The following is a 22,562-nucleotide window of genomic DNA, read 5'->3' on the forward strand; positions in this document are numbered from 1 at the left end:
CTTGCTAGGAAACAATGATCTATTATAAATATTTTTTAACCTGTATATAAAATAGCTGGGGGTTTTAAAAGTCACGCATATCAATCAAAATATTTCTAGAAACATAGTGATGCCTTTGACAAATCCCAACATCTATGGAAAATGCTTAAAGAGATGGTGCTTAATACCAGACCACCTTACCTGCCTCCTGTGGCACCTCTGTGCAGGTCAAGAAGCAACACTTAGAACCAGACATGGAACAACGGACGGGTTCCAAATTGGGAAAGGAGTACTTCAAGGTTGTATATTGTCGCTCTGCTTATTTACTTATGTGCAGAGTACATCATGAGAAACACTGGGCTGGATGAAGCACAAGCTGGAATCAAGGTTGCCAGGAGAAATATCAATAACTTCAGATATGCAGATGACACCGCCTTTATGGCAGAAAGTGAAGAGAAACTAAAGAGCCTCTCGATGAAAGTGAAAGAGGAGAGTGAAAAAGCTGGCTTAAAACTCAACATTCAAACAACAAAGATCATGGTATCTGTTTCCCATCACTTCATGGCAAATAGATGGGGAAACAATGGAAACAGTGAGAGACTTTATTTTCTTGGGCTCCAAAATCACTGCAGGTGGTGACCGCACCCATAAAATTAAAAGATGCTTGCTCCTTGGTAGAAACACTATGACAAACGTAGAGAGTGTATTAAAAAGCAAAGACATTACTTTGCCAACGGAGGTCCATCTAGTCAAAGCTATGGTTATTGCAGTAGTCATGTGTGGATGTGAGAGTTGGACCATAAAGAAGGTTGAGTACTGAAGAATTGATGCTTTTGAACTGTGGTGTTGGAGAAGACTCATGAGAGTCCCTTGGACTGCAGGAGATCCAACCAGTCAATCCTAAAGGAAATCAGTCCTGAATATTCATTGGAAGAACTGATGCTGAAGCTGCCATACTTTGGCCACCTGATGCGAAGAGCTGACTCATTGGAAAAGACCCTCATGCTGGGAAAGATTGAGGGCAGGAGAAGGGAGCAACAGAGGATGAGATGGTTGGATGGCATTACAGATTCAATAGCCATGAGTTTGAGCAAGCCCTGGGCATTGATGAAGGGCAGAGAAGCCTGGTGTACTGCAGTTCATGGGGTTGCAAAGAATCGGATATGACTGAGTGAACAACAACAACCTTTGACAAAATAATATTTTATACTTGAAATAAAATGTATACTGAATGATTGGGTTAAAAGTCATAATTGCATATGGCACTCTTTAAATATAGAAATATGTAAGAGTTTTTGGTAATTCCTTTACAAATTTTCATTACTCTCTAGGATCTGTGGATATTGGTGACTGACAATAATAGTTGCCTAATAAATAGCTGATGAGTAAACTGATGGCTTTGCTGAATCCTTCTGTTTCTCTGATAACTCAATTGCTAAAGAATCTGCCTGCAATGCAGGAGACTCCAGTTTGATTCCTGGGTTGAGAAGCTCTGCTGGAGAAGGGATAGGCTATCCACTCCAGTATTCTTGGGCTTCCCTCATGGTTCAGCTGGTAAAGAATCCACCTGAAGCGCAGGAGACCTGGGTTCGATTTCTGTGTTGGGAAGATCCCCTGGAGAAGGGAAAGGCTACCCACTCCAGTATTCTAGCCTGGAGAATCCCATGGACTATACAGTTCATGGGTTGCAAAGAGCTGAACACGACTGAGTGACTTTCACTTTCTGTCTCTGAGCTTTCTTCTTTGTGTTGCTATGTCATTACCTTCTATCACTCCTTTATAATAAGATTATATAAATTATTCCTTGCTCGGGATTAATATAAATTGCTAATCCAGCTTCTTAGACTTAACACTGGTTTTCAGTAGTCTAAGTCTCTTAAACACCCAATAAAGTTAGGATATCATGTGTGACATCTGTAGTAGGTACCTACTTTCAAGTTTCCAAAAGAAGTTCAATTTCAACAAGAAATACTTAAACATCCATATCTATTGATTATGTAATGTCAGAATTCTGTTTTAGGAACACAAAGGAGATGATATTTTAAATTGCAAAATATAGGATTCATATACAATCCTTTCTAAATGAGTCTATTTTTAGTTTCCTAGGAATAGCTTTTTTTATTCCCTATCTGAATACTGACTGTATTGACTGTCTTTAATTCTTTTGATTTTCATTAAAATTCTGCACTCCAGATTAATTCGTAAACTACATGACAACATAAAAGTATACTTCATCAAACATCTTTTTCTTTATCTCTTCAAAATCATTTCATTTTACTATTTCCAGTATGGTTTAAATGAACAATTTAAAATTTTATTTTTGAAACATTTTATTTTTTCCATCGCTACTTTCCTGTTGATTGTTTCTCTCTTGTACATATTAGGATTTTTTACCTAGCTTTCATAGCAAGCTTAGCTATACTTACAGATTTTTTTTTCTCATGAACTAACTTCTTGATATGTATATTCTACTTTATCAATAAGAAAAGTTAACAGCAATAACATTCAGTTTTATTTTCTTTCAGTTCTCTTCTACGCACATGTACATACTCACACATATACCAATACATGCATACACAAGTATATATATTTTTTAAATTGATAGCCTACTGTAGATAAGTTTTATCTTCTTTTCAACTATTTTTTTTTCAACTGGATATTATGAGCATCTTCCTCAATTATATATTCTTGGAAATCTAGTTATTTAAAAATTAAATAGTAAATATACAGTCTCATAGACTACCTTTTTCCAGACTTCTTAGAAGTTGTGGACTCAGTGAAGTACAGGGGTAATATTAGTGTCACAGAACCCCTAGCTAGATCACAGGAAAACCATAGACTTTATGGTACCTGCAGTATCATGGGAGCAAACAATATGACCTTTCAAAACAGGTAATAAATCTCAATAGTAAATCAGTTTAAAAGTGTTTTCTACCTTTGCATTATTTACAATCTCTTTTCTTCATTTTTTATTTCTTATAATAGTAATAACAAAAAAATAACAAAAAAGTGAAAATGTTAGTCACTCAGTTGTGTCTGACTCTTTGTGATCACATGGACTGTAGCCTGCCAGGCTCCTCTGTCCGGGTAAGAATAACTGAAGTGGATAGCCATTTCCTTCTCCAGGGGATCTTCCTGAGCCAAGGATCAAACCTGGGTCTCCTGCATTACAGGCAGATTCTTTACCATCTGAGCCACCAGGGAAGCCCCTGAATACATACATATTCTATGTATTGGCTAGGAAAAGGGTGAAAGTATGGCTACCTAATATTTAATGAGTTTGTACTATGGGCTGGACAGTGCTGTAAAACTTTATGTGTATTGGACTTTGTAATTTTCACATCTTTGTGATGGAAATGTACTATTATTTCCATTGTCCATATGAAAAAAATGAGGCCCAAGAAGGATATGAAATTTTCCAGGTGGCAGTAACCCGTTTAACACTACTCTGTCTTGGTCTCTCAACCAGTGACTCCACTTGAATCTCTAGTGGAACACCACATATCTTATAGTTCAAAACAGAGATCTTGATAATTTACTTTCTCCAAACATATACCTTCTCTGGAATAGCACCCATTTTAATCCTGTTTCTCAGGCAAATAAATAAATACAAACAAAAACCTTTGGGATTATTTTTGATTATCCCTTTTCCTTCATCCCCCTTATCCATGTTCTGGAAACTCAACCAGTATTATTCACAATAATCAATATATGGAAAATATTGCAAAATGTATCCTGAATTTGGCCACTTCTCTTCTGTACCACTTCCACCCTAACCTAAGCCACCATAATCTCTCACTTGGACTACTAGACCAGTCCCCTGACTAGTCTGCCTGCTTTCCCATTCCCTATTTATAACCTCCTCACCAAGCAGCAGTCACAGTAATCTTTTAAAAATGTATGTTGGATGTTATCGTCTCATTGCTCAAAATTCTACAATGATTTTCTGACATACAGAAAACAGAATCCACACTTCTTGCCACACCCTGTAGAACCTGCAAGACCAAGCTCTTGTGTGCTTCTCCAACATCATAGCTGACAAGAATCTGTTGCTGCTATTTTAGTCTAGCCGCACTGGCCTTCTTGAGATAAATCAAGTTCATTTCTGCATCAGGCTCTTTATATGTGCTTATTCCTTTGCCTTGTATTCTCTCTCTCCAGATCTTGACATGGCTTCATCTGTCATGTCCCTGGTTTCTGCTAAGTTCAAACTTCTTCTCTGATTATCATCTATTCTAGAAATCCCTACCTGAAATTGCATTATTGATTCATTTATCTTGTCTGTTGCATTGGAGTCCTGGCAGATGTTGAACAGGATTCTTGGGGGGTACAAAAAAGCCGTGATTTGTAGTGTTGGCCAATGTTCATGGTGTAAATATTCACATCGGGACTGATTTCAAGCTACCAACATGATTTCAGTACACAAGGAATTAGGAAGAGATAAACACAAATGGCTTTTTAAAAAAATGAAATATATTTGACAGACAACATTGTGTAAATTTGATATGTACATGTTAATTTCATACATGTATATATAAAGATATGAGTGCCATTATGGCAATAATTAATATCTCTATCATATTATATAACTATCACTTATTTTGATTGGTTGTAATAATTCTAGTTTCTTTGTAAGTTTGTTGATTATAATGCTTTATTGTCTGCATTCACCATACTGTACGTTAGATCTGTAGGACTTAATTTGCCACACAATGGAAGTTTGTACCTTAAACCACATCTGTCCTATTCCCTTACTCCCCATCCCCTAGTAACCACCATTTTACTTTCTGTTTTTACTAGATGGGCTCTTTTAGATTCTATATATAAGCAATATCATATAGTACTTGTCTTTTTCTGTATGACTTTTCTAACTTAGCATAATATATGTACTCAAGGTCATCCATGTTGTTGCAAATGGCAGGACGTCCTTCCTTCTCATGGAGAAATAATAGTCCATTGTGTGTTATGTGTATGTATGTATATGTATATATATAATCTCTTCTTTATATATTTATCCATCAATGGGCACTTAGGTTGTTTCCATATATCGATTACTGTGAATAATTCTGCAGTAAAGACAGGAGTGCATATATCTCTTCATTACTCTGTTTTCAGTTCCTTTGGGTATATACTCAGATATGGAATTGCTAGATCATATGCTAGATGTGTTTTTAATTTTTGAGGAATCTCCATGTTGTTTATCCAATTTATATTTCCACCACCAGAGCATAAGAGTTCCCTTTTCTCCACATCCTTACCAAAACTGACTTTTGAAAGTCAGTGCAGGCTGGCTCCAGCAGGCTACTGGTGTGTTGTCTGTTTTTCTGAGCCACCAGAGAATCCCCATATAATCCCCATGAGAGAACAATTTTGCTATCCTCATTGCTGTATTTCAACTCTCAGGTTAAGGGCTGGCGCAACAAATAATGTTTGTCTTAATGATATTTGTAGAATAAATGAATCAGTGAACTAATTTATATATCATTATGTGAGCTTTTAAAATATGTATGGAAGTATAGAATTTTAGAATCTATAATAGGAATCTTGGAACAAAAAGGTGAGAGTAACACTAGCACAAGTGAATTTGACTGTAGGTATAACTGTCTTTCCCATCCTTCTTAATCAAATCATCCCAGTTCCCATTTGAATATATTCTTTTAAGCCTCTCTAAATAGATTACTGAGAATGTGGACATTGAAATGTATTCTGTCTATATTTAAATAATTTCATGTATGTTTAGTCTGCAAAAATTTACCTGAAGTTATTCCAGTATGTTGTGTTCTTTAAGCACTTGATGTATTTTTAAAGTGTTGTCCATGTCAACAATATATACAATTCAAATCATGACCTTCTTTTGGTTTGTACTATTATTTTAAAGTGACCTAGACACCCAAAGGGTTAGACTAAAAATTGTTAGTAGTCATACAGCTATTCTTCATTTCTTTCACTTCTCGATACTTGGTAGTGTGCTATGCTGAAAAGGCAAACAATGGAAAAAGGCTCTCCTTCACACACAATATGGTAAAATCTGCTTTCAATAAGTAACTGTATCTACTACCTGCTGTTCATGGTCACTATTTGTAATACCATATTTATACTCACTGTAACATGAAGCCTAGAAAAGAAGTCTTCATACTTCTTATAATGCTTTGCTAATAGCTGCAGTTATTTTGCAATAATCCACAGTAGAGTGTGACAGTTGCTCAGTCATGTCTGACTCTGCGACCCCAAGGACTGTAGCCTGCCAGTCTCCTCTGTCCATGGAATTCTCCGGGAAGGAATACTGGAGTGAGTTGCCATTTCTCCAAATCCACAGTATGTTTAGGTTTAATGGAATCTTGGCTTAGTAATGAAGCACTTCATTAAAGTATTGTTTGTAGTGTTTCTATTCACAGTGTTTCTATTCCATTTATGCTTATGGTAGAATTGTATGGATGTTCTGCTGTCATCCATTCTCTGCTGTTTAATCAGATTCAGTTTATAGTGTCGGATTTTACTCTTGATGATTTTGCAGCTTTATCATTTGACGTTGAGTAATTGTAGTCAGTCAAACTGTGTAAGAAGCTGTATGGATTCTGTTTTATGCCTTGGGTATCATAAATGAGATAGAGTTTGATTCCGTATTGATGAAATACTACTTCTGTTTCTCCAAGATATATTGTTCTTTACAATTTGTTTCCAGACATTGTGATTAAATGTTCTATTGGATAGCAATTTCAGTATCAGAGTACAATGACATTTTGTCATGCTTTAAATGGAAATGTGTGTAGACTTTTTCTAGTGAAGGTTTTTATATAAATTAATCATGTTCAGGGCTGATAGAATGTTCACAGCAGGACATGTAGTATTACAGAAAATGTCCAAAGCCATTTGCTCTTTTTCAGGACAAGTATAACCATGACTTTTTGTGACATTCATAATCTGCTTAATTGGATGAATTTCAGTGTCAGAAAATTGTTCTATGTCACTTTTTAAACTTTTTCCCTCCCTCCTGTGCTGAGTCCTAATTTGATTAGACTTGATTTTCCTCTAGGGGGTGAGAGTTTAAAAAAAAATAAAAACTTTTTACTTTGGTGCAACCAGTTAATTAGTCCTGCATGGAGAGGTTTGGAAAAATCAATGAGCAGTCAAACTTGCTGACAGAGTAAAACACACGTTTGTGAAGGCAGCATAAAGGAGACAGTGGAATTCCTGAAGTGTTAACTGGGCCCCATAGATCCTTTCAGAGCTTTGGAAATCCAGCTCAGCACTTCATAAATCATTTTTGCCTTGACATCACCAAAGTTCTATGATGATTTGGTGCATATCTAACTCGTAAAATATCAAGGACTATCTAAGTAGGATAAAAAGAGCAAAGAATTTGCAGGGTGGGCTTTGTAAGAACTTTGTCTGGGTCCTCTTGGAATGGTACCCTTTCATACATATTTGTCATAACTGTTGGCATTCAGTCTTTAGAAAATGTCCATACTGTTAAATGAGTGGAATCTCCTATCCTTATTTTTAAATCTTAGGCAAAAGGATACCAGGCTCTGCAGATCTCTCATTTTTTATTTCATTTACACTCTTCATACTTCACTGCAAGTAGTCACCTGTTTAAAATCTGGGGTAAAGACCACTTGACAAACCTCAACAGAATTCTCTTTTTTGCAGATTTTCATTTCAGAGGGAAAATATGTGAGTTAGACATATATAAGATTGTTATCTTGGTAGCAGTTTCCAAGGAAATTGGGAATGATGAAGGATATGTCATCTGTACTTATTAATACTGAATGGTGCTAGATAAGTTCACTCTTTAGATGCTTGTAGAAATCACTCTTGAGTTTCCTTAAATTATTTCAGAGGTGGCATTCCATTTTTGATCACCTATTCTGTTGAACTTTAAAAATAATTGATAATCTACTATGTGTAAGGCATTAAAAGACATCTGTAGAATATTCTACAGTTTCTACTGTTAGCAGCCTATATCTTAGTTTTGATGTTAAAACAAGGGCAAAATTAATTTTTTACAAAGCAAAATTGTTATCAAAGATGTTCAGTTGTTTGAAATATAAAATGGGACATGAGAATGTGGTTAGATTAGAAATTGATATATGGGAAATATCTGTGTGAAGGAGTTACTCGAAATAGTCATAGACATGGAATGTATTATTGTACAAAAGCAAAATTTGACAAAACTAGATTTCTAAAATTCATCCATAATTTACTAGTCATGTGAAATGGAACAAGTTACCTAGTGTACTGGTTTTCCATTGCTGTTATAGCAGATTGCCGCACATTTAGTGGCTTAACACAAATTTATTATCTTACATTATAATAGGTTAGAAATCTTACATGAGCTTCACTGTCCTAAAGCCAGATGTGGGCAAGGTCATATTCCCTTTTGAAGGTCCTAGGAGGAAATTCATTTCCTTGATTTTTCCACCTTCTGAAGATCGCCTGTAGGCCTTGGCTTTTGTCCTCTACCTTCGTCTTCAAAACCAGAAATGGGTTGGAGGTTTATCATGTTCTATCACTCTGCCTACCTCTTTCACTTCCCTCATTTATTTTTAAGGATCCTTGTGATTATTTTGGGCTCACTCATATAATTAAGAATTATCATTACATCTCAAGGTCTTTAACTAAATCATATCTACAAAAGTTCCTTGACATATAGGATAATGTATACAAAGGTTCCAAGGATTAAGACATAGACATTGTTGAGGGGTCGTTATTCTTTGCCACACAAATTAGCGTTAACTCTCTCATTTCAATTTCTAGACAAACTTCTGCAGGCTGAAGTGCTTGGCAAAAACTAGGCACTAAATAAAATGCTACTTTCCCCAAGAAAAGATTATTAGGATATAGAATACTGGGATACAACTTAATGAAAGAAATTCAAACGGAAAGAACCCACAGCAGGCACCACCCCCCCGCCACAGTGTTCTCTTCTGAATATTCATTTGTCTTCTCTCTCTTCTCTCCTATTGTTTACTTTCCATTTTAGGAAAAATGTCATCTTAGGAAAACATGTTTTTCTTTAAAAAAAAATCCATGAATTACAAATAAATATCATTTTTCATAAGATAAAGGGAATTTCCAATGGGGGAGAGCAGGATAGTCAAAGGCTATTGAGATTTCAAAGAAGATGAGGATGGAGAAACAAATCATGTATTTTCTGACCAGGTAACTCTTTTGAAAATAATTCAAGTAGGGTGGTGAGTGGTGCATGCGTTGCAGAGGGTTAAATAGAGAAGAGGTGCTAAGGTGATAAACAATGGAGGTTTCAGACTACCGTTTAGAAAGTCCCTAGAGAAGGACAAGGAAGCTGGGCAGTAGATAAGCATGAATATAGCTGATGCTATTTCATTTGTAATAGCTAAAATTGAATAAGTGTTAAGTGACTCTGATCTGTTGAAAGAATTCATGAGCCAAGATCAGAAAGTTTCATCTGTCTTTGATTTGTTATTCTCTGCTGTTAACATTATATTTCCAACTCTTCTCATTACTACAAATCTTAGCTATTATTCCCTAAATGCTTTGAACTAGAGTGATTCATTCATGTCTGCAATACCATAAATTGAAGAAGGCTAGGTTCTTCTTACCCTGATAACTATAGAAGCGCAAAAACAAAGGCGATGCTGGGTATTTCTCCAGGGTGAATAATTTTTAGAAAGGAGGCTTTAAACTGTCACATTTCTGATTGTCTGTGATTCACACCAATATTGTGCTCTGTGATGGCTTCATTGAAAGGACTGTCATGTTCTATGGGGGACTCAGCCTACCTGCTCTTTTACCAGTGGCTGGTGTGAAAGCCATGCTGTGCCAATGGCTTGTTCACAGGAGGCAGGTCAATCTTTTGAAACCATGGATTGTTTCAGATGAGAGAGAAATATGTGAGGAGAGAATAGATGTCAAGGGCAGTGCTGAAGAGAAGGAAAATGCTTGTCTGAGTTTTACCTGCAGCTGACATTGTTAAAAATGATAGCAACTTAATGAAGCATGGAGCACTAAATGCATTAATAAGCTGAGGGAGGACCTTGCTCATTGCAATTTGGATTCTATTTATTGGTGTTCCTAGTTTTTTAAGACAGGACTAAAATTTGGGGCCAGCAATGCCCTTTAGAGTTGATAATTAATTTGAAAGAATTAAGATACATCTCTTAAGCTCTGAATGCAATGTAGTTGCAGTATGAATCAGAATTAATCATTTATCAAGACAGTAAACACATTAAATATTTGCTTTTTAAGAGCAAGCACTGAATTGCCAATGGTGTAAAATCATTATGTAAGACAGTCATTTGTTTATTAAAATGAAATGTATTAGTAATCTTTTTAAAAGCTCTGATTATGATAATTTCCCAACATACACAGAGGTATAGAGAAGAATACTCTAGGCCCACATAACCGATACCCACCTGAGAAAAATTAACTCATGGCCCTTCCTGTTTCAATTCTACATTTATCCACAGCCCATCCCACCCACCAGATTATTTGGAAGCAAATTCCATACGTATTATATCCTCTACATCCTCTATAATTCAGTATATATCACTGAACTTTACAGCTCTTTTGTAAACAAAATCATTGTCATACCTAAAAATACTATTATTCTTCTTTAATACTAACAAATATTTAGTCAGTATTAAAATACATCATATTTACCTCCAAGCTTTAAACAGTTGATTGAATCAGGATGTACCTAAAGTCACATACTGCGTTTATCTGATATATCTCTTAAGGTCTCTTAATCTATAACCTCATTATTTTTTATTGTATTGTAATTTATTTTTTGAAGAAGCCATACTGTTTGGGTAGTAAAGGTTCTCACATCCTGAGTTTTGCTAATTGTATCCCTGTGGTGCTGTTTTCATGGTCCTTAGATACCTTATTTCCTGTAAACTGATAGTTAAATGTAGAGACTCACTCTGATTTGGGTTCACATTTTTGGCAAATTACTTTATAGGTGGTGCTGTATCCTACCATTACATTGCAGAAAATATCCAAGTGTCTCTCTTTTGGGGATGTTAGTGGCCATTTTGACCGTTAGTGGTCACCACAGATTCATCATTTCAAAAAAGGTCCTCTTAGTAAACTGCGGCATCCTGTATAATCGAATTTTCTCCAGGTTGATTTTTTTTTCATTTAATAATGTATTCCTGGATCCATTGTTCTTTCTTCTGAAGTTCTCTTGGCTATTCTTGCTTGTTAATTTTTTCAAATCAGCTTTACAATAAACTTATCTAGTTCTAGGGACTAATAATAAAAATTATATTGATTTAGGTTTGTATATTAACTTAGAGCTGAAAAGTAACTCATGTTATTTTTCAGAACTAGAGGTTGAGATTTTCTTTATTACATAATGAAGTGGAACAGTCCTTCAAATACTTTCCCATGGATAGTTTAGGCATTGATTAAAACTCTTTTCAAAAAACAAATTCAGCAAATGAACATTTTATCTTCAGAAGATTATCTTTAGTCATCCAGTTAGATTATTATTTCTTAGAAATTAGAGAATGATAGAATAATTCATTTTCAAATGTATAAACTTTAAATGAGCTTAATGTGAGTATAAAAATCTGTTTTAATTGAGGGCAGACTATTTCTGTTTCTTTGAAAACAGAGGAGCCACATACCCTGAGGTGAAATGGCACATTCGCTTACCTGCAACTCATTAAATTCATGGTCAGCAATTGTAGTGTACACTGAGGGGAGAGGAATAAGTGCTCTATACATTATAACTGAGTGACAATTACAAATCATTTCAGTCTGTGAAATTATTGTCAGTAAACTTGTCTGAAAGGACAGGCAGACAAGGGGGTTGTCCATATGAACTCCCCACTAATTCTAGGTTTATTGAAGTAAGTGTAAATTTGCAAGGGATATAAAACTCACCCTGCTGCTGCTGCTGCGTCACTTCAGTCGTGTCTGACTCTGTGCGACCCCATGGACTGTAGCCTACCAAGCTCCTCCATCCATGGGATTTTCCAGGCAAGAGTACTGGAGTGGGGTGCCATTGCCTTCTCCGAAAACTCACCCAAAAACTAATAATTGAAGTCATTTGTAGGTTAATTGCTTTAAGTTTTAAATTTAAAGCATCATTTAAAAGCTTCTATTGTTCAGTTCAGTTCATTCGCTCAGTCGTGTCCAACTCTTTGCCACCCCGTGGACTGCAGCATGCCAGGCCTCCCTGTCCATTACCAACTCCCAGAGTTTACTCAAACTCATGTCCATCAAGTCAGTGATGCCATCCAACCATCTCATCCTCTGTTGTCCCCTTCTCCTCCTACTTTCGATCTTTCCCAGCATCAGGGTCTTTTCAAATGAGTCAATTCTTCTCATCAGGTGGCTAAAGTATTGGAGTTTCAGCTTCAGCATCAGTCCTTCCAATGAATATTCAGGACTATTTCCTTTAGGATGGAATGATTGGATCTCCTTGCAGTCCAAGGGACTCGCAAGATTCTTCTCCAACACCACAGTTCGAAAGCATCAGTTCTTCAGTGCTCAGCTTTCTTTATAGTCCAACTCTCACATCTATTGTTTAACCTTGATCCAATAGGTCCAGTAATAGTATTTTCAAAATCTGTATAGTGATCTCTTCAGGTAATTTTTAAGATTATAGTGAGTCACTTGTTTCCTGTGATTGCTTAGAAATTTTTGCTGGGAAGTAAAAATTTGGTTAAGCTTCCCAGGTGGCACAATCGTAAAGAATGTGCCTGCCAATGCAAAATACATAGGAGACAGAGGTTCGATCCGTGGGTTGGGAAGATCCCTTGGAGTAGGAAATAGCAACTCATTCCAATTTTCTTGCCTGGAAAATTCCATAGAAATAGGAGCCTGGTGGGGTCACAGAGAGTCAAACATGATTGAGCATGCACGTGTGCGCACATGTACACACACACACACACACACACACACAAACACACACACACACACAGAAGAATTTGGTTAGGGCTTCCCTGGTTGCTCTGCCAATGCAAGAGACACAGGTTCGATCCCTGGAGAAAGAAATGGCACCCCATTCCAGTATTCTTGCCTGGGAAACCCCATGGACAGAGGAGTCTGGCGGGCTACAGTCTATGGGGTTGCAAAGAGTTGGACAGGACTTAGCGGCTAAACAACAACAGAAGAATTTGGTTACATGTGTTTTGGTGTGGTGGGTCTTTGGATGAAGCCTCTATTAAACTCAGACTTTAGGTGAATTTCCTGCATTCAGTCCCACTTCTCACCCCTGCTTCTGGTCAGACCTGTTTCATGAGTTTCTGCTGGTCTTGACCCAGGGCAACAGCCACTCTGAGTACTTTAGGCCATGACCTCTGCTCTCGCTCTACAGCTGACTCTTACGGACCTTCTAGAAAAAATAGGGAACCCACCTCATCCTCTTTGTTGTTATTGGTTTTTGTTTTTTTTCTTTTTAGTTTATTTATCCTTCTTTTAGGTCTCAGGTGAAAGATCAGCTAATTATATGAACTATCAACTCAAACACAGAGAGGTGTGTGTGTTTCTATAAGGCTTTCCAGATTATTCTAGTGGGTACAAAGCTTGAAACTCTTGATTCCAAGGATCCTTTTTGGTTCTGATATTAAATAGTTCTCATTGCTTTCTGAAAGCCAGCATACCTGTATAAATGAATGAGTATCTGACATAACATATTGCTAGAACTAATAATACACAGAAGTGTCCAAAATATGTCAGAGATGGCATTGAAGTTTGTGGAAATGTTTAAATTCATGACATTGGCAAGAGCAGGCATTAGAATATTGCAAAGCCTCTTTCACAATTAAGTAGTTTTGTTATGTGGACAGCTATTTGCTATAGGGAGTTCACAGATAGCAATAGGGGGACAAAGGCAGAGCTTATCAGTGGCAGAAGTTAGATGGCCGTGTGTTTTTTCTCTTGACAAATTAGAAAACAGAAATGGAAGAGAGTAATTCAGGTTAAGTTCATTGAGAAAGATGAAGTACCATCTTCCACAGAGAGTGAAAGTGAAAAAGTCATTTAGTCGTGTCCGACTCTATGCGACCCCGTGGCCTACACAGTCAAGGGAATTCTCCAGGCCAGAATACTGGAGCTGGTAGCCTTTCCCTTCTCCAGGGAATCTTCCCAACCCAGGTGTCCCGCATTGCAGGTGGATTCTTTACCAGCTGAGCCACAAGGGAAGCCCTATTTATAATTAAACACACACACACGCACACGCACACGCACACGCACACGCACACGCACACACACACACACACACACACACCCCAGGAACAGAAAGCAGAACAAAGGGCAGGGAAGGAATGACATGAAGCTTGTTTTTCATGTTTGAAAAATGTGGCAATTTCATTTATCATGACAGACCATTTTAAAGTTTTCCCTCTCCACGGCTGGTGATAGAGGTTGCAAATAGTGCTGGCCATGTATGCCCAGTTTGTTTGATTGTTTTTAGTCTCAGAGATGTGACCGACTCTGCTGTCCCATGGACTGTAGCCCTCTAGGCTCCTCTGTCCTTGGGATTCTCCAGGCAAGAATACTGGAGTGGGTTGCCATTTCTTCTTCCAGGGAGTGATTTTCATTTCCTCGCAGAGTGTGGTTTTCATTAATAGTTTTATGGCTTTCATGGGGGTTCAGCCTATAGGAAACGGAGGCCCTCTGTCCTTTGTACATCTTTGAGGATTCCTCCTGTGGCCTAGCTCTCTTAACTGTGTTCCAGTGACACTCAGAAGTATCAGTAAAATCTCCAAAACACAATACTTTTTGGTAGCATTTTTCTAGATCCATGATTCTTCCGAGGACAAACAAACTGGGATAAAGTAGGTTCCTGAGAGTCATAACAGAGAGTATTTAAAAAAAATACATTTGAATCGGTTCTATTGAGATGGATGAAACTGGAGCCCATTATACAGAGTGAAGTAAGCCAGAAAGAAAAACACCAATACAGTACACTAATGCATATATATGGAATTTGAAAGATGGTAACGATAACCCTATATGCGAGACAGAATAAGAGACACAGATGCATAGAACAGTCTTATGGACTCTGAGGGAGAAGGTGAGGGTGGGACGTTCTGGGAGAATAGCATTGAAACATGTATATTATCATATGTGAAACACAACACCATTCCACGTTCGATGCATGAGACAAATGCTCAGGGCCGGGGCAGTGGGATGACCCAGAGGGATGGGATAGGGAGGGAGGTGGGTGGAGGGTCCAGGAAGGGGAACACATGTAAACCCATGGCTGATTCATGTCAATGTATGGCAAAAACTAGTACAATATTGTAAAGTAATTAGCCCCCAACTGAAATAAATAAATTTATTAAAAAAAAAAAAATTGCAGACCCAGCAATGCATGTGCTAGAAATTGATCCTGGAGATCAGACTTACACACATGGGTTATGAGTGAGTCAGTATATATTCTGCCCTAGGACAGTGTGAGAGTGGCCAAAGTTCCTAGGCTGTTCATTCCAGGCTGTGAGGTCTCCTCCGATGATGTGAAAAAGATGGGAAAACATCACCATATATGATGGTCATTGTAGTTGCTTGTTATTTTGGGACTGAAGGATTCTTCAGAAAGACTATTCTCCATTTCCACCTTAAATGAGTTCAAGTTCTTAAACACTCTAGGAACATCTAATTTAATGCTACATTAGTGACATATGATTGTGATTACATGATATTTTATTATGTGATGCACAAATGGAATATGAAATAGGAAGTTCCCTATGTTACTGTACAGTGTTAAACATTTGGCCTTATTATAAAAGTTATTTGGAATTTTTTAGCCACCAATTTGTAAAAAGTACCCTCCTACAACAAAAAATTGGATATAGTGTATTCAGATCTATGATTCATAGAAGCCTAGCCGTCTTAGTATTTTTATGCTAATCATAAGATATTTGCTTGCCTTGCTGCATCCCATACAGATTGTTTTTTTTTTTTCAATCTGGAAATAAGATTTTATAACTAGTGATTTTGAAGAGTCTTTATGCTGAAAACACAAGACAGAATTAATTAAAGTAACATAGGTACACTAGAGAGTTATTCTGTTGGAATCATTAAAAATGTGGCATACTTAGAAATTCAGTTAGAATTTTCACAATCTTTCTGACACCTTCAAAGAATACTTCTATTCATTGTGTTTTTCAATAATGCTGTCTACCACATTTTAAAAAGTTTATTCAAAATACTACATGCCAACTAATTTAATTAATTTTGCATGAAATGTGAAGGAATCCATAGAAAATAAATGAAAGAAGGATATTGTTTTGAAATGAGGTGACTTTAATATTCTTGAAGGCAATGACTGCTTTTCCATGTCACTTAATGCTGGCTGTTATATTGAATTATAGAAAGAGTCTGTGCTGTTTCTAGTACAACTTCTTTTTCAGAGCCAACACAGAAGCTCTGAAGTCATAAATCCATGCTGTAGCTCCAAGACAATTTGGCCTTTTCCTATCTTTGCTTGCTGAGTTGTTTCTAAACAAAGTTCTTTATCCATACATCTTTATTTTTCTTATTGGTACCTGCAATCTCTAACTATGCTTTGATATTTCTCTTTTGGTTTTCCAATTAAAAAAAAAAATCTCTGTAGCCTTTTTTTTCCTGGATGGAAATTTGCTAATTTAAAACATTTATAGAGATTCTTTTTTCCAAAGAGCACATAGTACTTTATTATCTCTTCTATGGTTCTTACTTTGAAAAAGATACACTATGAAACAGAGGATAAAAGAGTTTAAGAAATTTGCTCAACTCATAGAGATATTAATTGAATGAACATGCAAGAAATGTATGTCTTAGTTCCTGCAAGTGACAAAATATGCTGGTTGACTGGAATTCAAGTTCTAACAAACAGAAAGAATAGTATTAATCTAGTAAGAAGTCATATGGAAGTGTGTATGCTGGTTTTGTTTATTCAATTAAAACTAATAAATGTTAAATATACATTATTTCAAAAGAATTTTAATAAAGATTATAGCACCTCTGCCCTTTAGGAGCTCACAATTTAGTTATTTATATTCTTTACCAATTTACAGATTTTTGTCATGAATAATTTAGAATTATCAGAAATTAGGAGCAAAGTGTTTCAGATTTTCATAGAAACAAGTATCTTTCTGTGTTCTCTCATATTACTCAGTAGGGTTTGTCTTTTAGTGAATTCATTTTTTAAAGAGGTTCCATGTGTATGTATTGAATACAGAGTGTCTAAGAGAAATAATCCCTAATGAATAGCACCTAAAAATGCAGAAATAGAAAATACTCTAGATTATGTTTGGTTGGCTTCTGTGCATCTTTTTTTGCCCACATAACCTGCATTGGGGGCTTCCCAGGTGGTACAGTGGCAAAGAATCTGCCTTCAATGCAAGAGACGGGAGTTCCATCCCTGGGTCTGGGTTGGGAAGATTCCCTGGATGAGGAAATGACAACCTGCTTCAGTATTCTTGCCTGGGAAATCCCATGGACAGAGGAGCCTGGCGGGCTACAGTCCGTGGGGTTGCAAAGAGTCAGACATGGCTGAGTGACTGAGCATGCATGCAGGCACGTGATTGATAGAGTATGTGCCATCTTCCTCCCACTCTTGTCCTTTCTTTGATGCTTATTTTTAGAAATATTTCCTCACTTTAAAAATAATTTTATTAAAACATGAGACATTTATGTTAATGCAATTAGTATAGCAGGATAGTAGAAGAATTTAAAAGCTCTTTTTCTCTCCTTGACTCCTTATCCCCAAACCCCATAGGTCACATCTTAAATATGTCCATGTCTGCCCTTCCCCAAAATGTCTAAGTATATTCCAATAATTACAAATTCATACATATATATATATACATGTCTGTCTACACTTATCTGTATACCTTTGTAAATAAAAATTCATAATATTTCCCATATAGAGTGATAATACGTAAAATATAATGGTCAAAGCCCAGACTAATCAGAGTAGGTGTCTTAGCTGTTCCTTGCAATCCCTAGGTTACCCAGATGTTCTCTGGAAAAAGAATGCATTTGGGAGTCTTGGACAGCAGTGATTTACCAAATGCAGAGTGTTTCAGTATTTTAACTACCAGTATTTCCTTAACTGTGCCTAAGAGGCAAATGGTATCCCTACTTTTGTTCATTTAATGGCTCATGATTTTCCCTTCAGTGCACACAGATAGAAATGCTCACATTCCGGTAAGGATCTCAAAAGACCAGCATCTGAGTCACCTCTTTCATCTTAAATACCAACTTTTCATATTTTTAAATTCAGTCCCTTAGAGTTTATCATAGACAGTGTGCATGTATTCCTGAAAGTTTCATGTCAAAACTATGAAACAGATAAGGTATATTTTCAGAACATTACTTTCAAGCTCCCCTCTAAACAGACCCATTAATCATCTTTTAACAGGTTTGTCCTCCAATTGTATCTTTTCAGTGACCCCAGTCACCCAGAAGTTAGGGTTGGCAAATTCCTGGTGTCTCACTGAATGTCCTAAAAAGACCATATACTATTGCTTTCTTACTAGCATACTTTTAGTGTATCTCATTATTGCAATTTATTATCAACTCATAGGTGGTGGGACTATACCTTGAAAGAAAGTTGCTCAGTTGTGTCTGATTCTTTACAATCCCATGGAATGTAGCCTGCCAGGCTCCTCTGTCCTTGGAATTCTCCAGGCAAGAATACTGGAGTGGGTTGTCATTTCCTTCTCCAGGGGATCTTCCCGACCCAGGAAGGACATATACTATGCTTTATTACTAGTGTACTTTTCATATATCTCATTATTGCAATATATTATTAACTCATAGATGGTGGGACTATATAAACTAGCTTATATTTACCTTTCTACCCAGGACATGGCAAAAAATGTCACTCAGTAATGTTTATGCATTTTTCTTTTGGGCTTTTGGATTGTGTTGGTAAAGATGCACATATGGACGATCACAAAATATCTAGAATATTTATTTTGTATGTGTTCAGATATTATGTAGATTTAAAAGCCGAGGATTGCCATATTCCCCTCAGTGGTCACTCTGTTGACGTACAGTAACTTGATGCCTTTATTTTCCTTTTCTTTAACACATGTTTACCTCTTATACAGAAGATACGGAAACCTTCATTTACTATATTCCAATTTCAAACAGAAAAACATCTATTTCTGCTTTATTGACTATGCCAAAGCCTTTGACTGTGTGGATCACAGTAAACTGTGGAAAATTCTGAAAGAGATGGGAATACCAGACCATCTGACCTGTCTCTTGAGAAACCTGTATGCAGGTCAGGAAGCAACAGTTAGAATTGGACATGGAACAACAAACTGGTTCCAAATAGGAAAAGGAGTACATCAAGGCTGTATATTGTCACCCTGCTTATTTAACTTATATGCAGAGTACATCATGAGAAACGCTGGGCTGGAAGAAACACAAGCTGGAATCAAGATTGCCAGGAAAAATATCAATAACCTCAGATATGCAGATGATACCACCCTTATGGCAGAGAGTGAAGAAGAACTAAAGAGCCTCTTGATGAAGGTGAAGGAGGAGAGTGAAAAAGTTGGCTTAAAGCTCAAAGTTCAGAAAACTAAGATCATGGCATCTGGTCCCTTCACTCCATGGGAAATAGATGGGGAAACAGTGGAAACAGTGTCAGACTTTATTTTTTTGGGCTCCAGAATCACTGCTGATGGTGACTGCAGCCATGAAATTAAAAGACGCTTACTCCTTGGAAGGAAGGTTATGGCCAACCTAGACAGCATATTTAAAAGCAGAGACATTACTTTGCCAACAAAAGTCTGTCTAGTCAAGGCTATGGTTTTTCCAGTGGTCATGTATGGATGTGAGAGTTGGACGGTGAAGAAAGCTGAGTGCTGCAGAATTGATGCTTTTGAACTGTGGTGTTGGAGAAGACTTTTGAGAGTCCCTTGGACTGCAAGGAGATCCAATCAATCCACCCTAAAAGAGATCAATCCTGGGTGTTCATTGGAAGGTCTGATGTTGAAGCTGAAACTCCAATACTTTGGGCACCTCATGCGAAGGGTTGACTCATTGGAAAAGACCCTAATGCTGGGTAGGATTGGGGGCGGGAGGAGAAGGGGACAACAGAGGATGAGATGGTTGGATGGCATCACCAACTCGATGAACATGGGTTTGGGTAGACTCCGGGAGTTGGTGATGGACAGGGAGGCTTGGCGTGCTGCGATTCGTGGGGTCGCAGAGAGTCAGACACGGCTGAGCGACTGAACTGAACTGAACTGAACTGAATTTCAAACAGCTGCTGCGTGTACTAGAATTTCTTCTCCATTATTTTCTATTTGGGAGTGTGGAGGGATTGACACTTACTGAGTATTTGCAGCCAAGTCCTTTGCTAGGTACTTTGCATACATTATTTCATTTAGTCTAAACTGTCTCTCAGTTGTGTACTTGGTATTCTTATTATTGACACTAGTTAACAGAAATGGAATTGAGTGTTGACAAAGTAAAATAATCTGCCTAAGGTCACATAAATGCTGGGATCACAATTTAAATACAGAACTGTGCCTTCAAAGTGCTTTGTTTTGTTTTTTTTTTTTTTCTTGCACCACAGTAATGCCATCTAAATGGTACTTGTCTGAGGATTAGGTGATACAAGTAACTGTTTTCTAAACTATCAAGCACTGTTCACACATGGAATTTCTAACTCATAATCTCCAACAGAGTAATATGAGTAAATTGGTATGTACCAAATAATAAGTGATTGTGATTACAATGCAACTTCAAAAATTAGATAAAATGATGTTAATGAGTTGTTGTGGAACTAAAATCCAATTTTAACCCATTTCTTTTAAAGTCATGGGTGTCAAAATGGAACATATAATTTTAGTAAAAAGGTATTAAATATAGACATGTAACTGTAAAAATATTTTTAGAGAATACAATTTTGTGGTTGTTTAGTTGCTAAGTAGTTTCCAACTCTTTGCAGCCTATGGACTGCAGCATGCCAGGCTCCTCTGTCTATGGGAATTCCCAGGCAAGAATACTGGAGGGGGGTCCCATTTCCTTCTCCAGGAAATCTTCCTGACCCAGGAATCAAACTGTGTCTTCTGCATTGGCAGGTGGATTCTTTACCACTGAGCCACCTGGGAAGTCCAGAAAATATAATAAGGTTATGGAATAATATCCAAAGTAAAATTATTGTAGCCTTAGGCCTAATATTTGATATGCAGTAGTGAGAAACTTTGGAATTCAGAGTTACATATTTTTGTTGTCACACTTCTCCAGGTGTTCCAGATCGCATATGTGATTGTGAAAGCAGCTAACTCCCCTCGGCCTGGAAACTGGATTTTGGAACGCTCACTGGATGATGTTGATTACAAGCCCTGGCAGTATCATGCTGTGACGGACACAGAGTGCCTAGCCCTCTATAATATTTATCCCCGCACTGGACCACCGTCATATGCCAAAGATGATGAGGTCATCTGCACTTCGTTTTATTCCAAGATACACCCCTTAGAAAATGGAGAGGTAAGATGAGAAAATTCATCCTCAATACATTTAAGATGGCAAAATCGGCCTTTCAGAAAGACTTGAATATATCAGTCACTGATGTCAGGGAGATTTTAAAATAGGATTTAGCAGAAGTACATTTCAATAAGTTATTAAAGAAAAAGGAAAAACTGAAAGGTATTAGAATTTTCACTGCCTTCATCTAGTATGTATCTTGTGTGTCCAATAAAGATCAGAGAAGAGGAAATGGGCTTAAGTTGGAAAGTCAGTGATTAATTTTAAAGAAACTTTTCTGACAGTGAGGCTTGCTAATTATTGAAAGATTGAGACCTTAAAATAAACCTTAAATCTGTGTGTGTTCTAGTCTGAAGATAGGGACAAAAGAGAGAAATTCTGGAGGACATAATTCACATGAGGGGCCTAAAGAGAATGAAATTTTTTCAGTTTTTATGTGTTTTTCTACTGTTGCCACATAGGGCTGCAGTGGGCTTTAGTTCCTTTGTTCAAGCTTTGCTTATTATATGCTTAAATCAAATCTGTTCAACTTCTCCATAGCATCTTTTTTCCTGTGGTTAAGATTTTAAATTCATTCATTGTTTTTCAGCCACAGATCCAAACCATGACTTCACCTTTATCAACTGTGTGATCTTGAATCAGTGCCTTAAGTTGTCTGCGCCTCAGTTTCATCTCTCATAAACTAGAAACAATAACAGTAGTTCTTATTTCTTTTGATTGTCAGGATTAAATGAAAATGTTCAAAACATTATAATAGTACTGACAAATATATGTACTGTCGCTTTGTAAGCATTAACTATTTTTGTTGCTGTTATAATAACAATAACCATTGAGATTGGTGGTGGTGGTAGTGATTGTAGCCCCCTCTCAAATACCCAAACCTAAACCTAGTGACTCTTGGATATCTAGTTTTATTTCCCTAATCAGTCTCCCTTCAGTATACAAGGCCTAGCTCTTTTTGTCCTACTTTCTTATGTCCATTTCTGTTTATGCTCATGGCTAATAGTCTCTCCTCACCAGTTCACATGCTTGAAGCTAGTGTCATTTTTTACATTTATATTTTCAGAAAATCCATATTCATACACTATCATGCCCACCTCAACCAATCTGAGATTATTTCTTTAAACACTTCTGGGAGTAAGTTAGATTTT

The 22,562-nt window shown here is 37.0% G+C and overlaps 1 protein-coding gene across 1 annotated transcript in view; it reads left to right on the forward strand.

Moving 5' to 3' along the window:
* Positions 1-22,562, forward strand: part of LAMA2 (laminin subunit alpha 2) — a 653,829-nt gene that overhangs the window by 180,210 nt on the left and 451,057 nt on the right. Inside the window, exon 4 of the mRNA XM_081529101.1 lies at positions 21,172-21,414. Within this exon, the coding sequence (XP_081385227.1) occupies positions 21,172-21,414 (243 nt within the window). The remainder of the gene's footprint in view (positions 1-21,171; positions 21,415-22,562) is intronic.

This window comes from Giraffa tippelskirchi, chromosome 9, assembly GCF_054371585.1.
Source record: "Giraffa tippelskirchi isolate mGirTip1 chromosome 9, T2T-mGirTip1v1.2.pri, whole genome shotgun sequence".
Taxonomy (NCBI): domain Eukaryota; kingdom Metazoa; phylum Chordata; class Mammalia; order Artiodactyla; family Giraffidae; genus Giraffa; species Giraffa tippelskirchi.